This window comes from Pipistrellus hanaki (assembly GCF_964339955.1).
Source record: "Pipistrellus hanaki genome assembly, chromosome: 1".
Taxonomy (NCBI): Eukaryota; Metazoa; Chordata; class Mammalia; order Chiroptera; family Vespertilionidae; genus Pipistrellus; species Pipistrellus hanaki.
Genome location: NC_140503.1, coordinates 179560099 through 179587091, shown reverse-complemented (window position 1 = coordinate 179587091; position 26993 = coordinate 179560099). Strand labels below are relative to the sequence as shown.

Below are 26993 nucleotides of genomic sequence, written 5' to 3'. Positions count from 1 at the left end.
CCGCCTTCTATAATAGTTCACAGATCGGATCTCTTCTTAAATAAACTGTCAGGTAAATAACTCCTCCAGAGAGCGCCAAATCCTCAGGTTCCCAGACAGACCCTGAGCGACAGAGGCCCCATACGACTGCCTACGGTCCACACGCCCCTTCCGCGAGTCCGGGCCCCACCTTTCCACGCCTTCCGCCGCCCCTTTCCTTCTCCGCCGGGTCCACTTCCGGCGCCGCTTATCACGTGCCCGGATGTGGGAAGTGGTGGCAGCACCGCTTCCGGTTGTCTGCTCGATTGTGGGGCGCGTCTTAGGAGCGGCTGCCGCTCCCGCCCCGTGGCCTTTCGGTTTGGGAGGACCCGCCTGGCACCGCCGGGTCGGCCGGCCTCGCGGTAAGCCTCGGGCCGCGCTGCCCAGGATCCCGGCGGGCGGACGAGCGGACCGCGGGCGCCGGGGTCTGGGGCCGCCCCTCAGTCCCCGGCTGGCTCGGCGCCCCGGCTAGTACCTCTCCCTCGGCTCTGGCCGCCCTTCCTCTCCCGCCTCTGGGTCCGGCCGGAGCCTCCCCAGCTCCTCGCTGCCTGGGGGCTGGGAGAGCCATCCCCACACATCCCACTGTGGACCCGCCCGCAGGAGCCGGGTGTCATTTGGCGAACGAGCCTGATCGTTGGCTCTTCGGCTTGGACCAGGGCAGGAGGGCGTGACAGTACTTCCCCTTCTTTGTCCAAATACACATTTTCTTCTAAATCTCTTAGGTACGTTTCCCTGGGTCCGTGCACGGTTTTCTCCGCTGGATGACAGTGCTCCACAGGCTGACATGCCTTAATGGCATGCGGGGCCCAGCCCACCCGAATGCTCACTTTGACAGGCTGTTTGCCAGGCAGTGTCTCTGATCAAACTGAATTTAAGGAAACAAGAACCAATGCAGAGTGTATGGCTGCCTCTGGAACGCGGTCAAACGTGGATTCTTAAATCTGGAAAATAATTTCAGAGGACCTCTAGCGATATAGCCACTGTCTTTTCAGAAAAGTACTTGGGTTCATCACTTGACCCTTAGGATGTAAATGCCCTGGAGGCGCTGGTGGGGGTCTCTGCATGAACTCGTCTGTCGTATTCATCGCAGTAAACAGTGCCTTGCACACACACGTAGTATGACAACAGTATTTGCCGAATGAATGAGGGTCACATAGTGCCTTTCACTGTGCCTAACTCCTTTATGAGGTATGGCCAGTCCTCTTTTCCTACCACGAACCATATATCAGTTGTTGCTTTTAACCAGAGAGAAACTGTGTTGTAAACATTGGCCACTAACAGTCATTCATTTGACCGGTTTTTACCACTTCAAGGTTACCGCAGGAGGTGTTTGTTGAAGACCTACTAAGAAAGAACACAGAACTGTGCCAAAGCGTGTCTTTCTCCTCTTCCCTCCCCTTTCCCCCCTTCTCCCTCTGTGTCTCTTAAAAGAGTTTTTGAGATGCACAAGCTTACACTCTCATGAAGCAGTTTGCAGCAAGTGCTTGACTGCTTAGTAAGTACAGTTAAGTGCCATAGCAATTGAGAGGAGAGATCAATTTGGAATAAGATCTTTATTGAATCAACTTTATGTAAACAGTGAAATATAATTAGGGTTTGGATAGATGATATTCCCCACACGGAAGAGCATCTAAGCAAAGATTTAAAGGCTAGAATGAATCACAGAGCGTGGAGTAGAAGGCTTGTTTTTGGAAACACTAACCAAGGTTGAGCAAGAGCATGTTTTGATGAAAGCTGTGCTTTAATATTCCTAGCTTGTTGAGCATTTTGGGGTTGTGGAAGCTTGCAAAGAGATAACCAGATGTTGTACTGTTAAATAAATATAACTGATGTGAACCTGGATTAGTGCGGTGGACAATGGGAACAAAATGGAAAGATATTAATGTGTCGATGAGGGGAAATCAACAGAATGTGGTAGCAGATTTTGTGTTGACACGGGAGGAGGAGAATCAAATGTAGCAGATTTTGAACCTGGACATTTGTTCACAGATGTGAGAGCTGGGAAGGTGGAACTAAGCTTAGGGAAGTTGTCATTGTCATGTTATTTGATTTTCATTTTGGTTAATTTGTTAGGTGACTACTATGTCCTTGCCAAAGGAATATTAGGTCTAGTAATAATTAATGTCGTTTTCTAATACCTTTTTTTAAAATCGAATTTATTTAAACAATACGACAAAATTTAATCAACAATATAGTTGCCGTTGTTTTCTACTACTTGTGCCCAACGCTCAGGAAGCATTTTAATCCCTCTGTTGTAAAATTCTTGTGATTTTGATGCAAAAAATTCGGTCAATGCATTTTTGAGGCATTCTTCATTATTAAATTTTTTTCCAAGAAGAAAGTTTTGCAAAGAACGAAACAAATGGTAATCGGAAGGGGCAATATCAGGAGAATATGCAGGTTGAGGGAGAACTTCCCATTCCAACTGGCACAGTTTTTCAGCAGTGATTCTTGCAGTATGCGGTCGTGCGTTATCGTGGTGAAGAATTATGCCCTTCCGATTAATCAGCGCGGGTTCTTTTTCTCTTAAAGCTTGGGCTAACCTTTCCAATTGGGCACTATACACTGCACTTGTAATGGTTTGGTTAGATGGTAAAAGTTCATAATGAAGAATTCCTTTAAAATTCCACCAAACACACAACATCACTTTTTTCGCATGCAAGTCAGGTTTTGGCGTGGGCTGCGGAGCCTCATTTTTGTCCAACCATTGAGGCCGCCTTTTCAAATTAACATACAGCACCCATTCTTCATCTCGGGTAACAATTTGCTCTAAAAACGGCAAACGGTTTTGACGAGAGAGGAGCGAACTGCAAATTGTGACTCTTTGATTACGGTTGTTGTCGGTCAACTCATGAGGAACCCATTTTCCAAACTTTTGGACTTTGCCAAGTGCACGCAATTGATTGGAAATTGTTTTTTGTGAACAATTTAAAGTTGTCGCAAGCTCTTGTTGGGTAATTTGAGGATTTTGCACCAAAAGAGCTTGAAGAGCTTCTTGATCAAAATTGGACACACGGCCTCGACCACTCTTGTCATCTAACAAAAAATTTCCCTTGCGAAACTTCTCAAACCAACGCTGGCATTTTCTGGCGCTAACTGCATCTTGACCAAGAGCAGTACAGATGTTTTTTGCAGCCTCACTTGCTTTTCTTCCTACAATAGTTGGAACTCGTAAAGCATGCAGTGCCGAATATGCTCTTCATCCGCCATCTTCTTAGCCCTAGTTTTGCAACAAAAACCAAACCAAACACAAACTTTTTCAAGCAAAACTTGTTAATTGCACTTCACACGTTCTGTAGATACCACGTGTTTGAAGGTTATGTCAATACAAGTCAACGCCAAGCAAGAAACGAATGTTTGAAAACGACATTAATTATTACTAGACCCAATACAAAGATGAGTAAGACATGGTCCTTGTCTACAAGGAGCTACTTTTAATGGGGGGAGAGAATACAACTAGCTAGAAAATATAGTTTTAAGTGGTATGTTAGCAGAGTATAGAGGAAGTGTTAGAGAAGTGGAAAGGGAATTATTCGTTGTGTACGTGTGACTGCTTCACAGATTTTGAGGGATGAGTTGGACTTGCCCAGAGAGAAAAGAATTCCAGAAAAAGGAAATTGCATTAATAAAACCTAGAGATGGAGGGGGAAAAAAGTAAACTGGCCAGGATCCAATGTGGCTTGGGAATGGGGTGGAATAGAACTTTTAATACAGGTGTAGGCCCTATAACATATTAAGGAATTGGTAACAAGGACATTTTGTAATAAATGGAATTGAGGTTCAGATGGATGAAGATGTAGAACGGTGGGAAAGAAAGCAACTGGTGAAGATTGTACTTCATGGCTTTATTCTCTGCAGAGTAGATGAAGTCATTTGCAGAGAGAGAGGAGGCTGGTACTGGAGTTGGGGGTTGGAAGAAAGAAATAAGGATTTGCAATAACACTGATGGGGAGTAGGAAGAGGAGTCATTGAAGGAATGTTACAGAATTGCTAAGCAACATTGAAAGTTTAGCTGTGTTTGGATTTAGATATTTATAATGAATACAGTGAACAAGGCCTTTTTAAGTGGTATATGGTAGCACAAGAGAAGTGGGAAAATATATACTGTTTATGGAGATTTATAAACAGGGTGAACTTGTCTACAGAGTAGTGTGAAGGGGTAGTGTGGGGGTAGGGAAATGGACACTGTTCCCAGGCTGGATTGGAAAAGAAGCTTGGGAGAGGTCAGAGAGACAAAAGAGGAAAGAGATTGAGATCAGAAGACTAGAGGCTGAGATGAGGTGAGAGAGGGAATATCTGATTTTTGTAAGAAAATAATTTTTTGAGTTGGAGCAAAGATAAAATTTTCACAGTAAAATAAAGGATACCTTGTTTACAAAAGTCTCCTTGTGTTATAAAAATTCATTTTGTGTTATTTACTTAAACATACTTTCTTCATTTTCCATCGAAATGCTATCAGAAGTGGAATTTCCAAAGCAAGCTCACATATATGAAATATTACATTTGCATTGGAAAATAGTACTATATATTCACACACACTGTATATATGTATAAAGATACATTTCAAAAATAAGATTAAAAAGATTTTTTTAAATATTTAACTTAATCTGATATTTTTTAAAAGATGTCGAATAACATGAGAAATGGGAGATAAATGAAAACCTTTTTTTTTTTTAAATCCTTACCCGAGGATATTTTTTTTCTTAAATTTCTAGAGAGTGGATGGGGTGTGGGGAGAGAAGCATGGATCATTTACCTCCCACACACACTCCTACAGGGTTGAGGAACCTGCAACCAAGGTATGTTCCCTTCTGGGAATCAAACTGTGACCCTTCACTTCTCAGGCTGGTGCTCTAACCACTGAGCAGTGGCCAGGGCAGAAACCAGTTTTTTATAGCAGTTTTATTGAGTTAGAATTTAAATACCATAAAATTCATCCTTTTCAAGTGTATAATTCAGTGTTTTCAGTATATTCACACGGTTATACAACTGTGACTACCATAATTCAAGGACATTTTCATCACACACAAAATGAAACCCCATACCCATTAGCAGTCACCCCCTCTTTTACTCCAACCCCTAGCAACTACACATCATTCTGTCTCTGTGAATTTGTCTACTCTGGACATTTTATATAAGTAGAATCATAAAATATGTGGTTCTTGGTATCTTCTTTCACTTGGCATGTTTTCATGATTCATCAATGTTTTAGCATCTATCAGTACTTTTGTTCCTTTTTATGGCGGAATAATATTTCATTGTATGGATTACATGTCAGTTTGTTGTATCAGTTCATCAGTTGATGGATATTAGAGTTGTTTCCACTTTTTGGCTTTTGTGAATAATGCTGCTATGACCATTCATGTACAAGTTTTTGTGTGGACATAAATGTTCAGGTTTTTTGAGTGTATACCTAGGAGTGCAATTGCTGGATCATATGTTAACTCCATATTTAACTTTTTGAGGAATGCCAAACTGTTTTTCCAAAGTGGCTGCACCATTTTATAATAGCCAGTATGAGAGTTCCTTTTTTTCCACATCTTTACCAACACTTGTCTTTTCACTTTGACACATCCTAGTGGGTGTAAAGTGATAGGTACCTCATTGTGGTTTTGATTTACATTTTTCTAATGTTAATGATGTTGAGCATCTTTTCATGTGCCTAAAATCCTTTGCTTGCCTGGCCGTTGTGGCCCAAGAGGTCTCTAGTCATTTCGGGTCAGGGCACAGGCCTGGGTTCTAGGCTCAATCCCTGGGAGGGGGCATGTAAAAGGCACTGATCTAGGTCTCATTGATGTTTCTATCTCCCTCTTCCTTCTCTCTGAAATCAATAAAAATATTTTTTAGTTCTTAATTGGACTGTTGAGTTGTAATTGAGTGGTAAGAGGTCTTAATTTATATTTAAAGATTGAGCGTGAGTTATTTAATTTTTTTCTTAACTTTTTATTTTATATTATAACTAGAGGCCCAGTGCACGAAATTCATGGACAGGGGTGTGTGTCCCTCAGCCCAGCCTTCACCCTCTCCAACATGGGACCCCTCAAGGGATGTCTGACTGCCCGTTTAGGCCCCATCCCGAGAGGATCGGGCCTAAATGGGCAGTAGGATATCCCTCTTGATCCAGGACTGCTGGCTCCCAACTGCTCGCTTGCCTTCCTGCCTTCCTGATTGCCCCTAACTGCTTTTGCCTGCCAGCCTGATCACCCCTAACCACTCACATGCCAGCCTGATTGCCCCCAACTGCCCTCCCCTGCAGGGTTGATCGCCCCCAACTGCCTTCCCTTGAAGGCCTGGTGCCTTCCAGCTGCCCTCTCCTGCTGGCCATCTTGTGTCCACATGGGGGCAGCCATCTTGTGTGATGGAGTGGTGGTCAATCTGCATAATTCGCTTTTGTTAGATAGAATAGAGGCCTGGTGCACGGATGGGGTCCAGCTGGTTTGCCCTGAAGGGTGTCCCAGATCAGGGTGTGGGTTTCCTTGGGGCTTGGGGCAGCCTGGGCAAGGGACCTTTGGTGGTTTGCAGCATCCCTGGCAACCCAAGCAGAGATCCTGGTATCTGGGATTCATTTATCTTCTGTAATTGAAACTTTATAGCCTTGATTGGAGGCTAGAGCTGTCTGGGAAGCTTAGCTTCCTCCATTACTGGGGGCAACCCAAGTCTCTTGTTCTCTTCAGCTCCGTGGCCACCACCATTTTTGTTGGGATTTATTTATCTGCTATAATTGAAACTTTGTAGCCTTGAGCAGAGGCCAGGGCTGGCCAGAGCAGGCGGGAGGCTTGGCTTCCTCCATCAATGGGGGCAACCCAAGCCTCCTGGCCATAGCCATCTTGGTTGGGTTAATTTGCATACTCATTCATGATTGGCTGGTGGGCCTGGCTTGTGGGCGTAGTGGAAGTACAGTCAATTTGAATGTTTCTCTTTTATTAATGTAAATATTGGTGAGCACTTCCAAAGACTAGACTTTGATAAAACTGGTTCTCTAATTTCTTTTTCAGCTTTTTATTTTTATGATGTAGGTATATTAATGTATTAAATCATTCTTCCTATGCTTATTAGCCATAAATAAGATCATTTTTATCATAAATGGAACGATGTAAGATAGAATGATTTTGGGAATGAGCTTAATATATATATTTCCATTTTTTTCAGCTGAGTAAAGATGACAGCAATCAAGCATGCGTTACAAAGAGACATTTTTACACCAAATGATGAACGCCTGCTGAGTATTGTCAATGTCTGCAAAGCAGGAAAAAAGAAAAAGAACTGTTTTTTGTGTGCCACAGGTGGGTATTTAATAAGAAAAAGTTCTTATTTGGCATTCTTTTATTTTCTAGAGGACTTTTTAAAATATTCTCATTATTTTTCTAGCTGAAAAACCATTGGGCCAGCAAATTTATTCTTTAAAATTTTTTTAATTGGGTATTGAGTAGATACAAAAGAATTTCTGTTTTATATATATATAATGAAGACTAACCATACCTTGATACTTGGGTTTTTACAGACTATTAATACTTTCAATCTGGTGGTTGTGAAATAGTATTTCATTGTGGTTTTAAATTGGATCTCCTTAATTAATAATGAGATTGAGCCTCTCTTCACAAATGTATTATCTATTTAGTTTCCTTGTCTAAGAAACGTGCCTGTTGGCCCTGGCCAGGTAGCTCAGTTAAGAGTGTTGTCTGCATAAGCCAAGTTTCAGGTTTGATTTCCAGTCAGGGCACACATAGGAATCAACCAATAAATGCATAAATAAGTGGAACAATAAATCGATTTCCCTCTCTCTCTCTCTCTCTCTCTGTAAAAATCAATTTAAAAAAATAAATTTGCCCTTTAAGACCTTTTTCTCATTTTTCTGTTGTGTTGTTTGTCTTTTTGCTGTTTTAAGTTCTTTATATAATCTGGATACTAATCCTTTGTTGTATATTTGCATCCCAGTTTGTGGCTTACATTTTCACTTTTTATAATATCTTTTAATGAAATTTATTATTTTAATTAAATCAAATTAATCAATCAATCTGATTTCCCCTTTTGGTGTTTTACTTAAAATATCCTTCCCTATCCTGGAGTAATGAAAGTTTTCACCTATATTATCTTCTAAAAGCTTTATAATTTTACCTTTTACATTATAGTATTTAATTTGTTGTGTTCATGTTTATAGTGATGAGTGTGAATGTATCTGTTTCTGGGTTCTTATATTTGGTTTTTATTTTATCTTATTTGGTACTTTATTCTTTCACCTAAATTTTAGAATCAACTTATAAAGTTCCAGATTTTGTTGGTATTTTTGTTGGAATTGTTTTGAATCTGTAGTTCACTTTGGAGAGATCTTACATTTTTAAATTGAGTCTTGTCCAGGAACATCATGTAGTTCTCCATTTATCTGGGTCTTTTTGTAATGCCTTTCAATAAGGTTTGTGGTTGTAAAGGCTTTATTCCTAGATTTTTGATCCTATCATAGCATTAATATACTTTTTAAGACTTTATTTTTTAGAGCACTTTAAGTTTACAACAAAATCGAGAGGGAGATAGAAATGTTCCATATACCCCTTCCTTGCCCCCACATATACATAGCTCTCCCTTTATTAAAACCACTCACAATAGTAGTATATTTGTTTTTTGTTTTTTTATAATATATTTTATTGATTTTTTTACAGAGAGGAGGAGAGAGGGATAGAGAGCTAGAAACGTCGATGAGAGAGAAACATCGACCAGCTGCCTCCTGCACACCCCCTACCGGGGATGTGCCCACAACCAATGTACATGCCCTTGACCGGAATCGAACCCAGGACCTTTCAGTCCGCAGACCAACGCTCTACCACTGAGCTAAACCGGTTTCGGCACAATAGTAGTATATTTGCTACAAAAATAAATGAACCTACACTGACACATCATAATCACCCAAAGTCCATAGTTTACCTTAGCATTTACCCTCTTGGTATTGTACTTTCTTGGTTATGGACAAATGTTTAATGATTTATATTCATCATTCAAGTATCATACAGAGTATTTTCCCTGCCCTAAAAATCTTCTCTGCATTCTGTCTGTTCATCTCTCCTTCACTCCTAGCAACCACTGACCTTTTTACTCTCCATATTGTTGCCTTTTCCAGAATGTCATAGTGTTGGAATCGCACAATATGTAGCCTTCTCAGATTGGTTTATTTCACTTAATAATATGCATTTAGAGTTCCCCCATGTCTTTTCCTGGCTTGATAGTTCATTTCTTTTTAGTTCTGAATAACATTCCATTGTCTGGATATACCACAATTTATCCACTCACCTACTGAAGGTCATCTTGGTTGCTTTCAAGTTTGCAATTATGAATAAAGCAGCTATAAACATCCATGTGTAGGTTTTTGTGCAGACATTTGTTTTCAGCTCCTTTGGGTGGATGACAAAGAGCACAATGGCTGGATTGTATGGTAGGAGTATGTTTAGTTTTGTAAGAACCCGAGAAACTATTTTTCAGAGTGACTGTACTATTTGCATTCCCACCAGCAGTGCATGAGAATTCCTGTTGCTTCACATCCTCACCAGCATTTTGTATTGTTAGTGTTTCAGGTTTTGGCCACATTAATAAGTGTGTAATGTTAGCTTATTGTTGTTTTAATTTGTGGAGCATGTTTTTATAATGCTTCTTTGTGATCTGTGTCTCCTCTTGGTGAGGTGTCAAGGTTTTTGGTCCATTTTTTAATCAGCTTTTTTTTTTCTTGTTGAGTTTTAAGAGTTTCATTTCTCAAGCAATCTGCTTCTGGCCCTCTAGTATGATTTAGAATTTTTCATTAGTATTCTAAGTATTCTTCAGTCATAGCATTTGTTATAAAACATTGCTTCTTTTTTAGTATAGTGTATAGCTATATTTGCAATGAGTGAATGAATGAATGACAAATGAGTAAGTGAATAATATTTCTAATGTAAGTGTGTTTCATTCAACAGTGACAACTGAACGGCCTGTGCAGGTAAAGGTGGTCAAAGTTAAGAAGTCTGATAAAGGAGATTTCTACAAAAGGCAAATTGCTTGGGCCCTTCGAGACCTTGCTGTGGTAGATGCCAAAGATGCTATTAAAGTATGGGGTTTTTTAGGTGCTTTCTTTTTTTTAACCTGTGTTCAAAAAGTGTCTTTCATTTTATGGCATAGTATTATGTCTTTTAAAATGGTCTAATCTTGCTGTTTTGTGATCTACTAGTCCATTAGCTAAATAAGAATTAGTCTAAACTGTATCTTTCAACTTTCCATTCCCCACTCTTAGGCTACTGAAAATAAGTACATATATATGTTTGTTTCATTGCTTTTGCTTTTTTTGAGCTACAGTTATGTTTGTGTACAAGACATAAACTAGAGCAAAATTACCTTGAATCTGTGCATTTCTGTATATAAGTCAAGTATTCTTAGTATAAAATCCATAAATTAGTACAGATTTAAAACAGTGTATTGTTGTTGTTTTTTTTAAATCTTTGTTCCAGGAAAACTTAGTTCAAAAAGACTTGTAAAACAAGCAAAGTACATCTTTCTCGGTCCTCACAAATTATTATGGAATCACCCGCTGAAGCACCTTTTGAGGCCATTTTCTGATGTTTGTGATTCAATTAAAGGAAATGATAGTGGGTTACACACCTTATTTTAAGGAATTTAAAGAAAAAGATATAAAGCCGAAACCGGTTTGGCTCAGTGGATAGAGCATCGGCCTGCGGACTGAAAGGTCCCAGGTTCGATTCCGGTCAAGGGCACGTACCTTGGTTGCGGGCACATCCCCAGTGGGATAATTTTTTAATAAAGCTAAAACAACTTTAGGAGAGCCCTGCATATCTGTAGAATTCAGATCTTTTTCAAATACAGAGAAGGCCTTTTCTTCAATACAAACTGGGCCTTTGCTTTTATTCCTAAGGAGAACCCTGTTTTTAGAAAACTGTAGAAACAAGGTTTTATGGGTGTGTATATTTGGGGGGGAAATCAAAATGGGATTTAAAAATTTCTTTAATAAATTATTTAATAAATAATTTCTGTTACTCTGTGGAGGGATCAAGAGTAGAGACTCTGTTGGTAGGTTTCTGTTTAAGAGAAAATACTTTTAAGAGCTTTTTAGAAACATATCTTTATTGAAAAGCCCTTTTTCCTTTAATAGATTTCCACTTCATAACCCCATTGACTTGCATAATTCGCTAATGTGGCTGAATGCTTATTGAAATGCATTCTCACAGATGACGCCTTATTGCTGTCTTGCTTATGGATTTTTATTTTATTTTACGTAAGCACCTTGATGTGTATATGCTATATATGGATATAAAACATAAAATTTTTATCCGTAGCCTAACATTAGGCATTTAGTATCACACATTGATTTGTGTGACTGTTGCCACTGGAGCACTCAGCCTGTTTTATGGCATTATGGGAAATATTCCCAGAGAAGAGACCATTTCCCATCAAGTTTCATATTAGTTGCCAATACTCTTAGATATTTTTTATAAGTAATAATGCAACTACCTATTCATTGTAAATGTAGGTTTTTAATCTTTTGACATTCAATTCTGTTTATTGAGATATAAATAAAATTAGTAGTTCCATACTACTATAATATGATTATACCATGCATGGTCAAATCATGATCCCTAAATTATCCCAGGTCTTCACAGTATAAGTCTGATAAAATGTCCCTTGCCTTTAAGGTCTTTATTTACATTTTGTTTCCCCTAAATAACACTTTAAATTAATTGAATATATTAGTAACTTTCTGTAAACTGTTGAGAACATTTGAGCCTTTTTTTTTTTTTTTTTTTTTTTTTTTAATTCTTTGGATACGAAGAAAAGTATACGTTCATATGTTTTCATTTTTATATTGTAGTAAAGTAGTTTTACATTCAAGGGAGAATTAGCCTGGCATGAAATTATTGCTGTAATGTGGCTCAAGAGACATGTAGCATAGTGCAATTTCTTCACATCAGATGAGCTTCTTTTTTACTTTTGAGACATCTTTAATTATTCTCTATTTTCAGAATTGAAAACAGGGGCAGTCTCTGCTTTTTACCTGACCTGTTCTGGAGAAAACCACACGAGGATATAGATTGTATTTTTTCTTATCCTATATAATAAAGAGGTAATATGCAAATTGACCATCACTCCAACACAAAAGATGGCTGCTCCCATGTGGTCAAAGATGGCCACCCCCATGTGGACACAAAATGGCTGCCACAAGATGGCCAGCAGGGGAGGGTAATTGTGGGCAATCAGGCAAGCATGGGAGGGCAGTTTGGAGGGACCAGGCCTGAAAGAGAGGGCAGTTGCGGGGGACTAGGCCTGCAGGGGAGGGTAATTGGGAGTGACCAGACTGTCAGGGGAGTGCAGTTGGGAGTGACCAGGCCGAGAGGGGAGGGCAGTTGGGAGTGACTAAGCCAGCAGGGGAGGGCATTTGGGGGTGACCTGGCCTATAGGAGAGGATAGTTAGGGGCAACCAGGCTGGCAGGGGAGGGCAGTTAGAGATGACCAGGCCAGCAGAGGAGGGCAGTTAGGGGTAATCGGGCCAGCAGGGGAGCAGTTAGGTGTCGATCATGCTGGCAGGGGAGTGGTTAGGGCGTAAACAGGCTGGCAGGCAGAGGCGGTTAGGGGCAGTCAGTCAGTAAAGCAGTCAGACAGGCAGTTGGGAGCCAGCAGTCCTGGATTGTGAGAGGGATGTCCCAGATTAGAGAGGATGCAGGCTGGGCTGAGGGACATCCCCTCCCCGTACATGAATTTCATGCACTTAGCCTCTAGTATGTTATAATTAGAGATATATTCTTTATCAAGGAAATAGTGTCAAATCAAAGTTATGAATAAAGTACATTATCAAAGAAGAGGTAAAACTAAATCCCCATAGGCAATTTAAAAAGAAAAGTTAGGTCTGCATCAAAGCTAGAGACAATTGTAATTTTGCAGATTAGGAAGCTGAGACACAAAGCCATTAAATAGACATCCTATACTTTTACTCATAGAGTTCAGGGGATAGGAAGAAAATTACCAAAACACTATGTTGTTTTTAGTCTAGCTTCTTTTTGGAGGTAAATAATGTTTTTGCTCTAAATTGAATTCTCTGAGCCATTCTCTACAAGTCACTTAGCGATTTTTAATGGTGATTTTTTTTCCCCAAGAACAGCTTCAACTTCTTTTTGTTTTATTGAAATGTACATTTTACAGTAATGAAAATGGGATATGATCAAAAACAATATCTTGTATATTTTTATTTCAGGAAAATCCTGAATTTGATTTACATTTTGAAAAAATATATAAATGGGTTGCCAGCAGCACTGCTGAAAAGAATGCATTTATTTCATGCATTTGGAAATTGAATCAACGCTATCTCCGAAAGAAAATTGATTTTCTCAATGTCAGTTCACAGCTTTTGGAAGGTAAAGTTAAATAAAAATGTCCGTGTGAAATCAGTTGTATCTATAACTGTATATATAATTTGATATTATTCAAAGTAATTAGAATACTGAGTTGCCTTTTTTGTAAAAGAATTTAAAGACAGCCGAAACCGGTTTGGCTCAGTGGATAGAGCGTCGGCCTGTGGACTAAAGGGTTCTAGGTTCGATTCCAGTCAAGGGCATGTACCTTAGTTGCGGGCACATCCCCGGTGAGGGGTGTACAGGAGGTGGCTGATCGATGATTCTCTCTCATCGATGTTTCTAACTCTCTATCCCTTTCTCTTCCTCTTTTTTTTTTTTTTAAAGAATTTAAAGATAATTTTTATTGCAGATTATAGATAATTGATACATTAAATTAAATAAATGAAAATCACATAAACTTAATCCTCAGAGATAACATTTTGTTAGAATTCTTCTAGCCTATGCATAAATACTTTTTCAAATAAAGAAATTTGCATTGTTTCATAACTTGCTTTTTCATATAACGTATCATCAACATTTTCCATGTTATTAAATACTTACCCAACCTTGTTTTTAATGGCACCATATTATTCCATTATATGGGTATGCTATAATTTATTTAGTCATTTACTTTTAATTTTCCAATATTTGCTTTTTTTAAAATATATGTTTTTATTGATTTCAGAGAGGAAGAGAGAAGGAGAGAGATAGAAACATCAACAATGAGAGAGAATCACTGATTGGCTGCCTCCTGCATGCCCCACACTGGGAATAGAGCCCACAATCTGGGCACATTCCCCAACCTACAATCAAACCTGCCTCCCGATTCATAGATGGGCACTCAACCACTGAGCCACACCGGCTGGACCAATCTCTGCTTATTTAAAAAAATTCTAAAATGGATATCTTTGTAGCTGTAATTTTGTGCAGAGTATAGGTATATAGTTGTAATGGTTAAAAATACAACTCTGGAGGGAGATTGCCTGGGTTCAAATCCTGGCTTTGACACTTACTTAGTTGTGTGACTTGGATTATTCTGTGTTTCAGTTTCCCGTATCTCAGAAATAGAGGTAACAAAAGTATCTACCACATAGGATTGTTGTGAGGATTAAATTACTTAATATATGAACACTAGAGCCCTGGTGCATGAAAGTTGTGCATCAGGGGAGGACAAAAACGCTGCTTATTAATTATTTGAAAATATATGAGATTTATTCTTTTAAACTTTCAAATAATATAACTTGTTAATTATTTGAAAATATATGAGATTTATTCTTTTAAACTTTCTTAAAGATATAACATTGTAAGAAAATGGTTCTGTATGCCTTGTAGATGCAATTTGTGTTATATTCTTTATCTCAGAAAAAGGAGTTGAAAGAACAGAGTGTTGTTCCTCTTTATTGAGGAAAAAATTAGATTTGTCCTAAGTTGTATATTAACATTTAAAAATAGAATCTTCTATTTTGTCAACATTTGAAATTGCCAATATTCATCCAATCTGACCTATAAAAATAGCAGTTTCAGATGCCTCAAACAATTTCTCTTCTTAGTCACTTGTGTCTGTCTTTTCTCTATGTTGTTTTACTTACTCTTTTTGTTTAGCCATGGGTCTTGCCCTCCTTACATGTAGTATTCTTTCTCCTCAGTTACAAATTAGGGAGCCCATGGCTGGTTTCAGGCTTAATGCTTGGAACTTGCCAAGTCAGGCCTCGTGCTCCTCCCCCAGTAAAGCTGGCCTCTGGAGGAGCCTGCAAGGTTGCCCTCTCACCATCAGACTCCAGTGTCTTGGTAATAGAGTATGTTGAGGGAATGACCTTCAAAATCTGTTTGGTAGTTTTTCATGCCTTAAATAGTGGTTTAATTTTAACTGGCATTTATTTACTTATTTATTTATCTATTTATTTTTAAATTTCAGGGTTGAACATTCTGTTAAAATGATTTCAAAGCTTCTGTCCTCTTTTCAAATATTACTTACCTCCAGATGTTATTTATTGCCTAACATGTATTTTAAATCAATACATTTTATGAAGTCAACAATATGGGAAAATATATACCTGGCCTATATTTACCTCATTAAGAAATATTATCAAAATTAATAATGAGAAGATTACTGTTATTGAGAATGAAGTTTCTATCTTTAAAAAAAAAAAAGTTTAATTTTTGGGGGCCTAAAACAAAGGTGTAGACGTTTTCATTTTTATAAATATTAACCCAAATTGAGGTCAATTTTAAGAATACTGAGAGAAGATCTTTAAGGATCTCATTTTGAAAATCACTTTCTATAAATCAAATAAGCATTGTGTTGGCTTAGTGGAGTTCAGTTTACAAACCTGTTTTAATGTTTTACTGGACTTTAAAATCATAGCCATTAATTCCCTTTAAAAAGAAAATTAGATGTCTCTAATCTTTGAATGATGTTAGAAAACAAATGATCACCATCTCCTTTTAAGAGATAATCATTCAAGAAAGTTAGATGGTTCATTGTGAATGTTAGCAGTGGTGACTTAGTAGTTTTTATTCTCAGCAGAATATAATTTTTAAAAGAGGACTTGGTTAGCAGTTGAAGTATTCAGTTGGCCTTTTCTTTTTCATTTTGTAACCAGGTTTGTTTGTTTTTTAATTTTTGAGTTGAATCCTTAAATGCCAGCTCAAACTGATATCTTATGTGTTTTTTAATTGCTTCAATTTTGTCCTTTTAACAGTGTTTTATGACTAATCCATTGTGAGGGTGTGTCAGTCCTGGTAAAGAAAGCTTTGGTCCTTGAGTGAAAATAACTAGACTAAATGCATGAGTCACAACTGACCCGAAAACAATCCGCAGAAAGTGATCTGTTTCCCAGTTTTCTCCTACAAGGACTAGTCCATAGTGTTTCTTAAAAAACTAAGAAAAAATAGAAAGATAAATGTATTTTTAGTAACTGTCTGAAAATGAATAAGAAAAATAAACTCTGGAAATGTAGCTTCTTATGGATTTTTCCACTTTGTAATTAATTTTGACATTGTCTTTTAAACCTTGATTTAGCATGAATGAAATATGGGTAGTATTTTAAATATTTAAGCCTGTATACTTTTCTACCCAGCTAATATTCTTTGCTTACTTTCCTCTGCTTTTTTCATACCTTTTTACTCTCCAGAACTGCCTAAAGTTACAGAAGGTGCGTAACACCTTTTCTTCTTATTCTATTCTGTATATTTTTATTACCTGCCGTTGTTATGTACTGTTGGTTGCATATTTTATGAAATTGTGTTCAGGGACACGTTTATTACTGCAAAATCCATACGGTCATAAAATTAATGACACTATTAACTATTAATTTCCAAAGAACTGTTTCATGGGAGAGAAAATACTTCTGAAACAGTTATGAACTTTTAAAGTGTTTATTTTATTTTTTAGTGTTTGTTTATCTGACATATCTACTTGTGTAAAGAGCTCTACAGAATGTTTGGGGCAATCCCTGTTCCCTGGTGGCTCATAAGCTGTCACACATGACAGTTTAACATTTTCACGATGAGCTAAAATGGACTCATTCAAAGAACAAGGAGCTTGGTGATGCCTCTCTAAAGAACTTATATTTATATACTGTAATCTGCAATTTTTAAATGTTTTAGTTTCCTTTTTTTTTTTTTGGTCTCATATTAGCTAAATGTGCCTAATTATCATTTCTTAAGAGTTCTTTGTCACTTAGAAATAGCTGTTTTTTGTTCTAGGATGAATTAACATGTAAGGTCAGACTGAATGTAAATATTTTCATAGAAAATAATGTATATTTAAAGCATCCAGTGTTTGTGATTGAAATCGTGTCCCATTGAGTTTATGAAAATTAGTAACTTTATTTAATAGAGATTTATTTTGGGGATAAAAATTATTTTTTAACCTCTGTTAACCTCAAGTTTTATATCAAATCTCACATGCTAAGTGTATTCAAAAAATTGAACTGAAACATTTATATAGAAAGCACCTCAGATTTGATCTCTTGGTCTTTTGTTATGAAGCATAAGAACCCATGTAAATTTCTGTAATTTTAAACAGCCATGTTATTGTTGCTCTTTTCATTATAGAGTTGTTGAGAAATCTTCGATAGCTGATCTTTAGAAATTTCATCAATGCATGTGAAACTTTTTTTAAAGAAATGGAAATATCAGTTAATATTTTCAGTGTCCAAAATAAATTATGGATTGTAGATGATGCATTTTTTCATTTCAATTAAAAGTTACTGAAAAAAAAAAGAAAACAACATTATTACAAAGGCGAAAAGAACAAAAATAACAGAAGAAAAACGTTACCTGGTTAAAAAAGAAAGCAAATTGTTTTCTTGTGTCCTAAATTTTTAATTGTTTTGTTAGAGCAACAAGCACCTCGGACAGGATAAAAAAGGGCTAGGCTTGTTTCATGTGTTTTGTTTCTGTTTTTGTTTTTTAGTTTAATTGTGTTTGGGGAAATTGGGACTAAAGCCTATTTTAACACAAGTCAGTGAATTAGACTGCATGTTTGTTTGTTTTTTAATAATAAACATATTAACAGGTGCCATTTTTTTATAAAAATACGTTTTTCATATATTTTGAATCACTTTCCTATTTTTCAGCCACTGAATGTGACCACTTTCCTATTTTTCAGCCACTAAATGTGACCTGTGTTTATAATTTACCTTACCTATAAGTACCATGTTACTGTCCTTCCTACTTTTTTACTATTTTAATTTTTACCTTCTTTAAGAATCTGTTCCGAGTGGAGAAAACCAGAGTGTGGCAGGAGGTGATGAAGAAGCAGTAGATGAATACCAAGAGTTAAATGCTCGAGAAGAGCAGGATATTGAAATAATAATGGAAGGCTGTGAATATGCAATTTCTAATGCTGAGGCCTTTGCTGAAAGGTTGTCCAGAGAGCTGCAGGTGCTAGATGGGGTAAGACTATCTGTAATCTATGATTAGTGATGTGTAGTGGATTGTGAAGACTAGTGGTAATTCCATTTTACTACCTCCTGTGTGCTTATTGCTGTCTTTATTACCTGCTGCCATCAGTCTTTTACTGTTCTTGATCAAATGTCAGAACCATTCCTGCCCGTTAGGCCAGTGAAGGCAGTTGGCTAAGGTATGAATTTTGAGAGGTTCTTGATATGAAATGAAGTAGCCAGCCAGAAACCAATTTAGGAGTTAATTTACCCAGCCTCTGAAACACCTCAGAATAGTTCAGTGCAAAAGAATAGCATTTTTGTGGCTGTGGCTGGGGATGTGTGTGTGTGTGGGGGGGGAGGGGGGGGCGGCGGGGGGGAGGGGGCTTAACAAATTAGAGAGAAATTGGGCTGAAATAAGGGAATCATTTACCATAAGGGAGCAGAATAAGTATTGTGAAAACGGGAGAGTCAGTGGAAAGGATGTTTGACTCCTCTGCTGAAATGTTTTGGAATAGATCCTTTAACTTGTATACACAGTTTCTGAGTCTATATATAAATGCACACCTTTAGAAAGTAGAGAGCTAAAAGGAGCATTGGTGATGTGACAAAAATCTAATATGAATACTTGGAGTTTTTTGTTTTGTTTAGACAAGGTAAACATTTAAGAAAAACCTTCAGAGAATAAGGAATATTTTAAGAGTTAAAGAATTTTAATATTTTAACTTTTTATTCCTTGTCCAAGTTTTTTTCCTCATAACATGTTACCTGCCTTCTTAATGTGGCTTAGTGGTTTATATTTTCTAATTAATATTGCATATACATATGTACTAAGTCATCATATTTCTTTGCAATTTAATTTTAGATTTGGCAACTTCTGTATTTCAGGGAATTAAAACAGTAATCAGAAACATTTAGAAAACAGTGATAATGTGGTTTGTTACTGCTTTGCCTAGAAAAAATATGTAGTTGCAAACAACAAAAAAAGAGAAAAGACCATAAAAGGAACTTTCTTATGGCTAGATGCTCTTCCACATCCTATAGTACAAATTGTACTGTAGTTATAAATTAGTTCCATGCAACCTCAGAGATTGGTATACCACTGCTAGCCTCTTGCCTAAGGTGTTACATAGGTGATTATGCTTTTGTTTAAGGTTTTACATAAATGTTAAGAAATATAGAAAATTCCTATAGCTAGTAGAATTGGAAGAAATGTTGGAGGTGACATAGTCTTTGGCCACTTAATATAAAGAAATGAGAATATACCATTAGTAATCTATAATAATAAAAGCATAATATGCTAATTAGACCAGATGTCCTTCCAGATGACCTTCCAGATGAAGCAGGGCTGTAAGGGAAGCCTGGGTCCCAGGTGCCAGCGGGAAGACAGTGCCAGCAGCCAGGGGAAGGAGGGCCTACTCTTGCACAACTTTCATGCATCAGCCTCTAGTATATAATGGGGCAGAAATATACTTGTACAGTCTGTGAAAATATAAAACACTGAGACCTGGTCCCTAACCTTGACATAGATGCAAGTGTATCTTCTTGAAATGCTATGTAAAAAGAACATAGCCCTGGCCAGCATTGCACAGTGGTTAGCGTGTCAGCCTGAGCACCAGGGGGTGAGGGGTTCAATTCCAAGTCAAGGGCACGTACCTTGTTGCAGGTTCAACCCCTAGGCCAAGGCACGTGTAGGAGACAGCCATTTCGATATGTCTCTCTCACATCGATGTTTTTCTCCTCCTCCCCCATTCCCTTCCACTCTCTAAAAATTAATGGAAAGAAATATCTTCACTCCTCAAGTGAGGATTTAAAAAGAAGTGGAATCCTACCTAATAAAAGCATAATAAGCCAATTGACCATATCTCCACTTCGCCTAGAAGTCATGCCCACCAGACACGCCCACTAGCCAATCAGAGCTAGTATGCAGATAAACCCAACCAGGATGGCTGCGACCACAGAGAGCAGGAGGGAGGCTTGGGTTTCCCAGGCAATGGAGGAAGCAAAGCTTTCCGCCTGCCTGGCTGGCCTAAGCCTCCACTCAGGGCTACAAAGTTTCAATTATAGAAGGTAAACAAATCCAAACAGAAATGGTTGCCACCACCGAACAAGCAGGAGGCTTGGCTCCGTTCCAGGCTACAAAGTTTCAATTGTAGAAGGTAAATAAATTCCAGATGCCAGGGCCTCCACTTGGGTCACCAGGGGGCATGGCTGGCCTGCAAACCACCACAGGCCCCTTGCTCAGGCCACCTCACACCCTAAGGCACATGTGTCAAACACAAGGCCCGTGGGCCAAATCCAGCCCGCCAGGCCTTGCAATGTGGCCTGCACCGCGCTGTCATCACTGCACTCTGCTGTCAGTTTATGACATTGTCAGTTTATGACTGTTCAGTAAACCATTCGGCCCGCGATTTAGGCTGGATTTTAGATTTTGGCCCCTTCTCTGATTGAGTTCGACACCCCTACTAAGGGAACTCGCACTCTGATCCGGGACACCTTTCAGGGCAAACCAGCTGGCCCCCAACCGGTGCACCAGGTCTCTATCCTATCTAATAAAAGAGTAATATGCAGATTGACCATCACTCCAACATACAATATGGCTGCCTCCATGTGGTCAAAGATCCTGCCCCCATGTGGACTCAAGATGGCCACCACAAGATGGCCAGCAGGGGAGGGCAGTTGAGAGAGACCAGGCCTACAAGGGAGGGCAGTTGGAGGCGATCAACCTTGCAGGGGAGGGCAGTTAGGGGTGACCAGACTGGCAGAGGAGGAAAGTTGGGAGCAAACAGGCTGGCAGGGGAGCAGTTAGACATCAATCAGGCTGACATGGGAGTGGTTAGGGGGTGATCAGGCTGGCAGGCAGAAGTGGTTAGGGGCAGTCAGGAAGGCAGGCAGGCAAGTAGTTGGGAGCCAGCAGTCCTGGATTGTGAGAGGGATGTCCGACTGTCCATTTAGGCTCGATCCCACCGGATATCTAAACAGGCAGTTGGACATCCCTCAAGGGGTCCCAGATTGGAGAGGTGCAGGCTGGACTGAGGGACACCCCCCCAAAACCAATTTTGTACACCGGGCCTCTAGTCCTATCTAATAAAATAGTAATATGCAAATTGACTATCTCCGCTATACCCACAAATAACGCCCACCAGCCCATCAGGAATGAGTATGCAAATTAACCCAACCAAGATGGTTGCGGCCATGGATTGTGAAAGGGATGTCCCAGATTGGAGAGGGTACAGGCTGGGCTGAGGGACACACACACACACACACACACACACCCCCAATGCACAAATTCCATGCAACGTGCCTTTAGTATAAACATAATGATGAACCAAAGTAGATGTGTATATATATATACATTCCAGTCTTTGTTACTTTACTGTCAAAGAGATTTGTCACTGTTTCATCTTTATACTTCTTTTATACATTTAAGTACTATACAATGTTACTTTTGTTTTTAACTTTGCAGGCTAACATCCAGTCAATCATGGCCTCTGAAAAACAAGTGAACATCCTGATGAAGCTTTTGGATGAGGCTCTACAGGAGGTAGATCAGATTGAATTTAAACTCAGCAGTTATGAGGAAATGCTCCAAAGTGTGAAAGAACAAATGGACCAGATCTCTGAAAGCAACCACCTAATTCACCTTAGTAACACTAATAATGTAAAACTCCTGTCTGAGATAGAGTTCCTTGTGGTAAGTGTGGTTATAAATTACCAACAACAAAAAATAAAATAAAAAAAATATAATGGATAATATGTAAAACCCACTTGTAAGCATTTTTCTGATTTTCTTATGAGAGCAAGGTTTAAAATAATTACAAGTCCTAGTGATAAGAATGAGTAGCCAGTTACCTGTGAATTTCCCAAAACTGCAAGTGCAAATGTTGTGTTTACATATATTCCAGAACCATATGGACTTGGCCAAAGGTCATATAAAGGCCCTTCAGGAAGGAGATCTTGCTTCTTCTAGAGGCATTGAGGCCTGCACCAATGCCGCCGATGCCCTTCTGCAGTGCATGAATGTAGCTCTTCGACCAGGTTTGTTCATTGGAAATGGTAAATGTGACCAAGGATCAGCGATTAGTTTGTAACTTAACAAAATACTTTTGACGAGAAATACATGGGGCGAGTGGTTTAGGGTTACGTGATTAATTATTCAAACAAGTTTCACTTATTTCCAAACATATTTCTGTTGGCACTAAGAACTTTTTCATTTCAGTTACTTCCATCAGTGATCCAAGTTAACACCATGACTTTACTTCAGCACAGTCCGCAGAACCTGGCACAAAGCAGGTGCTTTGGTTAGACCAGAGATCATAAAGTGTTGCTAGACCAGTGATTCCAAAACTTGACTTTGCATCCAAATCAACTAGAAGGCTGGTTAAAATACAGATTGCCAGCCCCCACTTCCAGATTCAGTATGACTGGGCTGAGACCTTAGAATCCACATTTCTAAAGATGCTGAGGAAATACTACTTTTTGAGAACTGTGCTATATGATTTTTCCCCTTACCTTTTTTTTTTTTAAAAAAAAAAAAAGCAAGCCAGTGAATCTTTGGGTTCTTCAAAACTGAAATATGGATACTTTTATAAATATACCCATGAAACATCGGGGAAATCTTTCTACCCATTAAAACAATCAAGAAATAATCTGATTTCAGGCCATGACATGCTCCTGGCAGTCAAACAACAGCAGCAGCGCTTCAGTGATTTGCGAGAGCATTTTGCCCGGAGATTGGCCAGTCACCTCAACAATGTTTTCGTTCAACAGGTAATTTTAATTTATTGTTATTACTGGCATATTCTTGTAGTTGTTTATATATTACCTTAAATTTAAATCCCTACAAAAAAATTGTATTTCATTGGGATCTCGGCATAGTCTTCACACATTTATTTGATTTTAAGATTTTTAATTACGTGCATATTTGCTCATAGATGTATTTAGCACCTCAACTGCCTCTGTTGGTTCCTTTAACTAAACTTCTCTGATTCTAGAAATCATATAACTATATATGCTTTCTTACTTCATATACCATTAAGATACTAAGTCCAAACTTGTTACATGTTTACTGTTTGGCCTGTTTTATTTTTCAATATTTTGAAGTAAGAACCAGAATTTGATTAAGTGTATGAAATGTTTCATTGGCTTTGTGTATTTATTTACATGAGAAAAATGACTATAGTGCAATTGTAAGTCCCAGTTGATTTAATCTCACATAAGTCATTTGTCTACATTTTTACATGGAAAAGGATATTATAATTAAACTTATGGCAATAATATTAATATTAATAATATTAGAGTACATTACAGGGATTTGATAAAAGGCATTTTAATATCTGATATAGTAAGCTAGGTTTCTTATGTTCTTTATCTGTTTTATTAGGGTTATTGGGCAAAAGCAATTGTGGGAAATTTTGTTCATTAAGAAATGCTGTCTGAAACATTGGATTCTTATCTTGTTTTCAATTGTATTTACTATATATTTTATTTCTGATTAGTTTACTCAGGCTCTCCTTCACTTATTTCCAAACTATAATAGGTCCTCCTTTCTTTCGGTGCCTGTGATGTGAGTACATCAAATTTGGCTAAAGCTTCTCTGATTATTTTTATTTTTCTATAAAGTTTGCTAAATTTAACAGCCACAGAATCTTTATAGATCATAACTTGCTGATTTAAGCTACCTGTTAACCATATTTGTAGCCATTTTTTAATGTCCCTAGTGAAAGTTTATTTTGGCCAAAAAGGCATTTAATCTCATTCTGCTTGCCTTTCTTCTGTCATTCTTTCACTCACTCACTCATTTATTTTGAAATCATTTGCCAGGTAATTGAAATTCATGCCAGACATTTATTTGGGATAGATGAGCAGCTGATCCTGCCGTCAAATAGCTAACAGTCTAGGGAAGGGAGATAGATACTCAGGAAGGATAAATGTTATGATAATAACTATATGGGAGCATAAAAGAAGATGATCTAAGCATGTGAGGGGGAAGTCGGGAAAGACTCTTAACATTTCACTTAACTTAAAAAGTGTTGAGAAAAAAAGTAAATCTAGGTTACATAAGAAATACTAATTCACATTTTTCTTACAGAATAATTTCAGTAATATCTATAACCACACAATTCCTTAGTTTTTAAAAATGACAGTGATATTATCCTCATTTGTCAATGGTATTGGAAGTACCGGTTCATAAACAATAGTTCTTTCTGCACCCTTAATTGTTTGTTGTAACAATCAAACATTTATTTTTTTGCTGCTTTGCCGTATAAACTAATGGCTTGTTTAAAATGAATGCTTCGCAGTTCTGAAAATCTAACATGTATTGTTACATGTGAATGATGCATGTTAAAAACCACAATGTTGCCAAACCCTCGGATTGCTGAAGAAGGTGGAAGATGATGTGTCAAGGACAGAAAATAGATTTTCTATGTGTTGAATTCAGTGCATCAGGTCAACTAGCAGAAGAGTCTGGAAACCTGGATATTTCTATTCCTGGTTGTGGGATAAACTAGTTGGGAAAATTTGATTACCTCTTTATGGTACATTTCTTTGTCTATTTTTCATTGTGTGCCCATTACGTACACAATATAGTCCATATGTAAGAATCAGAAGTAGCTCCCAGCCTCCATCACAAATGGAGATTGTGATGCTTGTAAGGAGGTTAATGTACTTAAAGCTCTATAGCAATGTGTATATTAAATTGCTAATTGGTAACTACATATACAATAGTATACATATATGTAAGTGCTAATGAGGTTTAAGACATGTTTTTAAAAGGAAATAGAAGTGCAACTCACATGACTGAGATTCCAGTTCTAGCTTTCCTTCTATGTAACCTGAGCAAATGACTTACCACTGAGTTTTAATTTGTTCTTCTAGAAAGTAAAGTTATTGAATTATATATTCTACCAGGACTATATTTTCTAAAACAAAAATCAGGATTCATCATCTAAGGCAGTTTAATTTACTTATATAAAAGTCTTATCAAGGTTTAAAAATAAAATAGTGTAGTTACTTATTTAACAAATTAATAGAAAAATTAAAATTCTATTATCATTAGTGGTTATTCTGGAAAGCCCAAGATATAGTCACCTATAGTCTTTCTTAGTTCTAAAATTCTATATCCCATATGTACCACCTATGTAGATAATTTGTTTAAAATTACTTTCCTATTTTGTATGTTTCTTAATATAGTTTGTATCATGATGTTTATTTGCTTAGTAAATTGTAAAATGATATGGAAGAGATAAGCTTCATCAACACATTCATTTTCAACTCCTTTAGAATATGAAATGAGTAGTTGATTTATCAAAGTGCCGTTCTTGATTGTTTATGATTATTTTATGGTGGTGATGTTCTGTTGGTATACACAGGATGATAAAAGAGGAAGTAAGTACTCAGTTATTTTTCTGTATTCTGTTGGCTTTGCTTATCCACATTTGGTCATTGCTTAGAATTTTCAGTTACAACAATGTTTCTTTATACTATCAATGATTATTTATTTATTTATTTATTTACTTTACTCACTCTAGGGTCATGATCAGAGTTCAACTCTTGCTCAACATTCTATTGAACTGACTTTACCCAATCATCATCCATTTCATAGAGACTTGCTCCGATATGCCAAGCTGATGGAGTGGCTCAAGAGTACAGATTACGGAAAATATGAGGGACTGACAAAGGTATGGATTTGATCGATTTGACATCACTGAGTATAGAGCATAATCTTTTCGAATTAGAGTTTATGTATTCAGTTCCCCAAGTGACATTTGAAATATTCCAGTACATTCTTAGCAAAGCAGAAAATAATTGAGTTTCTGAGTGCTCACTAATGAGGGAAAACATTTATTTTATTTACGTGGATAAAGAAGAGCTAAATTTTATTTATTTTTTTAATATATTTTATTGATTTTTTACAGAGAGGAAGAGAGAGGGATAGAGAGTTAGAAACATCAATGAGAGAGAATCATCGATCAGCTGCCTCTTGCACATCCCCTGCTGGGCAACCACAAGGTGCAAGCCCTTGACTGGAATCGAACCCGGGACCCTCCAGTCCGCAGACCGAAGCTCTATCCATTGAGCCAAACTGGCTTCGGCAAGAAGAGCTAAATTTTAAATTTCAATATAATATAGTATTAGACCATACTATATGTAGTCTGAGGCATCATTCCGTTTAGTTAAATGCTATAATTATTTCCTGATTTTTTATGTGAAATATAAAAACTTGAGAGCATGAAGATGTGTGAGTGAGGCATTCACCGTTTAAGAATTTTTAATCTGTTCTATTAAACAGGTGCAGAGTACCTCTTTATTAAGCAAGCATTTCACTATGCCAGGCCTAACAAACAGGTGTTTACTTCTAAAGAGCTTTAAGTCTGACTAGGAAAAGCAATTACACTGAAAACAATCAGCAAAAAAATTAAGTTCAAAACTGGAAATGGGTTTGAATATATGACAGTTTAGAGAGGGGAAATCCGTGACATGTGGGGGGAAACTTTATGAAAGACATTGAACTTGAATTGAGTTTTAAATAATGAGTGGGATTAAATAAGCCAGAAATAAGAGGAAGGGCATTCCAGGCGTGAGGAGCAAGATGTCCGGACAAAGCTAGGAAAATGTCCCTCTCCCAGGACAGTGGGGAGGCAAGCCTGACTGAAGCAGAAATTGAAATGAAATCTTGAACCAGGAAGATGGTGGTAGGAATAGAGAGAGAAAATAAACCAAAAGAGAG

General features: G+C 37.7%; 1 protein-coding gene across 2 annotated transcripts in view; it reads left to right on the top strand.

Annotated features, from left to right (window-relative positions):
- The first annotated feature begins 217 nt into the window (after positions 1 to 217).
- The window catches only part of EXOC1 (exocyst complex component 1), a 52119-nt gene continuing 25343 nt past the window's right edge, over positions 218 to 26993 (top strand). The window contains exons 1-9 of one of the 2 annotated variants that reach the window (XM_084899311.1): positions 218 to 380; positions 7168 to 7301; positions 9954 to 10084; positions 13235 to 13394; positions 18088 to 18275; positions 21729 to 21956; positions 22168 to 22300; positions 22923 to 23032; positions 25795 to 25944. In XM_084899311.1, coding sequence (XP_084755437.1) covers positions 7178 to 7301; positions 9954 to 10084; positions 13235 to 13394; positions 18088 to 18275; positions 21729 to 21956; positions 22168 to 22300; positions 22923 to 23032; positions 25795 to 25944 — 1224 coding nt within the window. In that variant the 5' untranslated portion in view covers positions 218 to 380; positions 7168 to 7177. The remainder of the gene's footprint in view (positions 381 to 7167; positions 7302 to 9953; positions 10085 to 13234; positions 13395 to 18087; positions 18276 to 21728; positions 21957 to 22167; positions 22301 to 22922; positions 23033 to 25794; positions 25945 to 26993) is intronic. The other variant, XM_084899312.1, reaches the window with a different exon arrangement.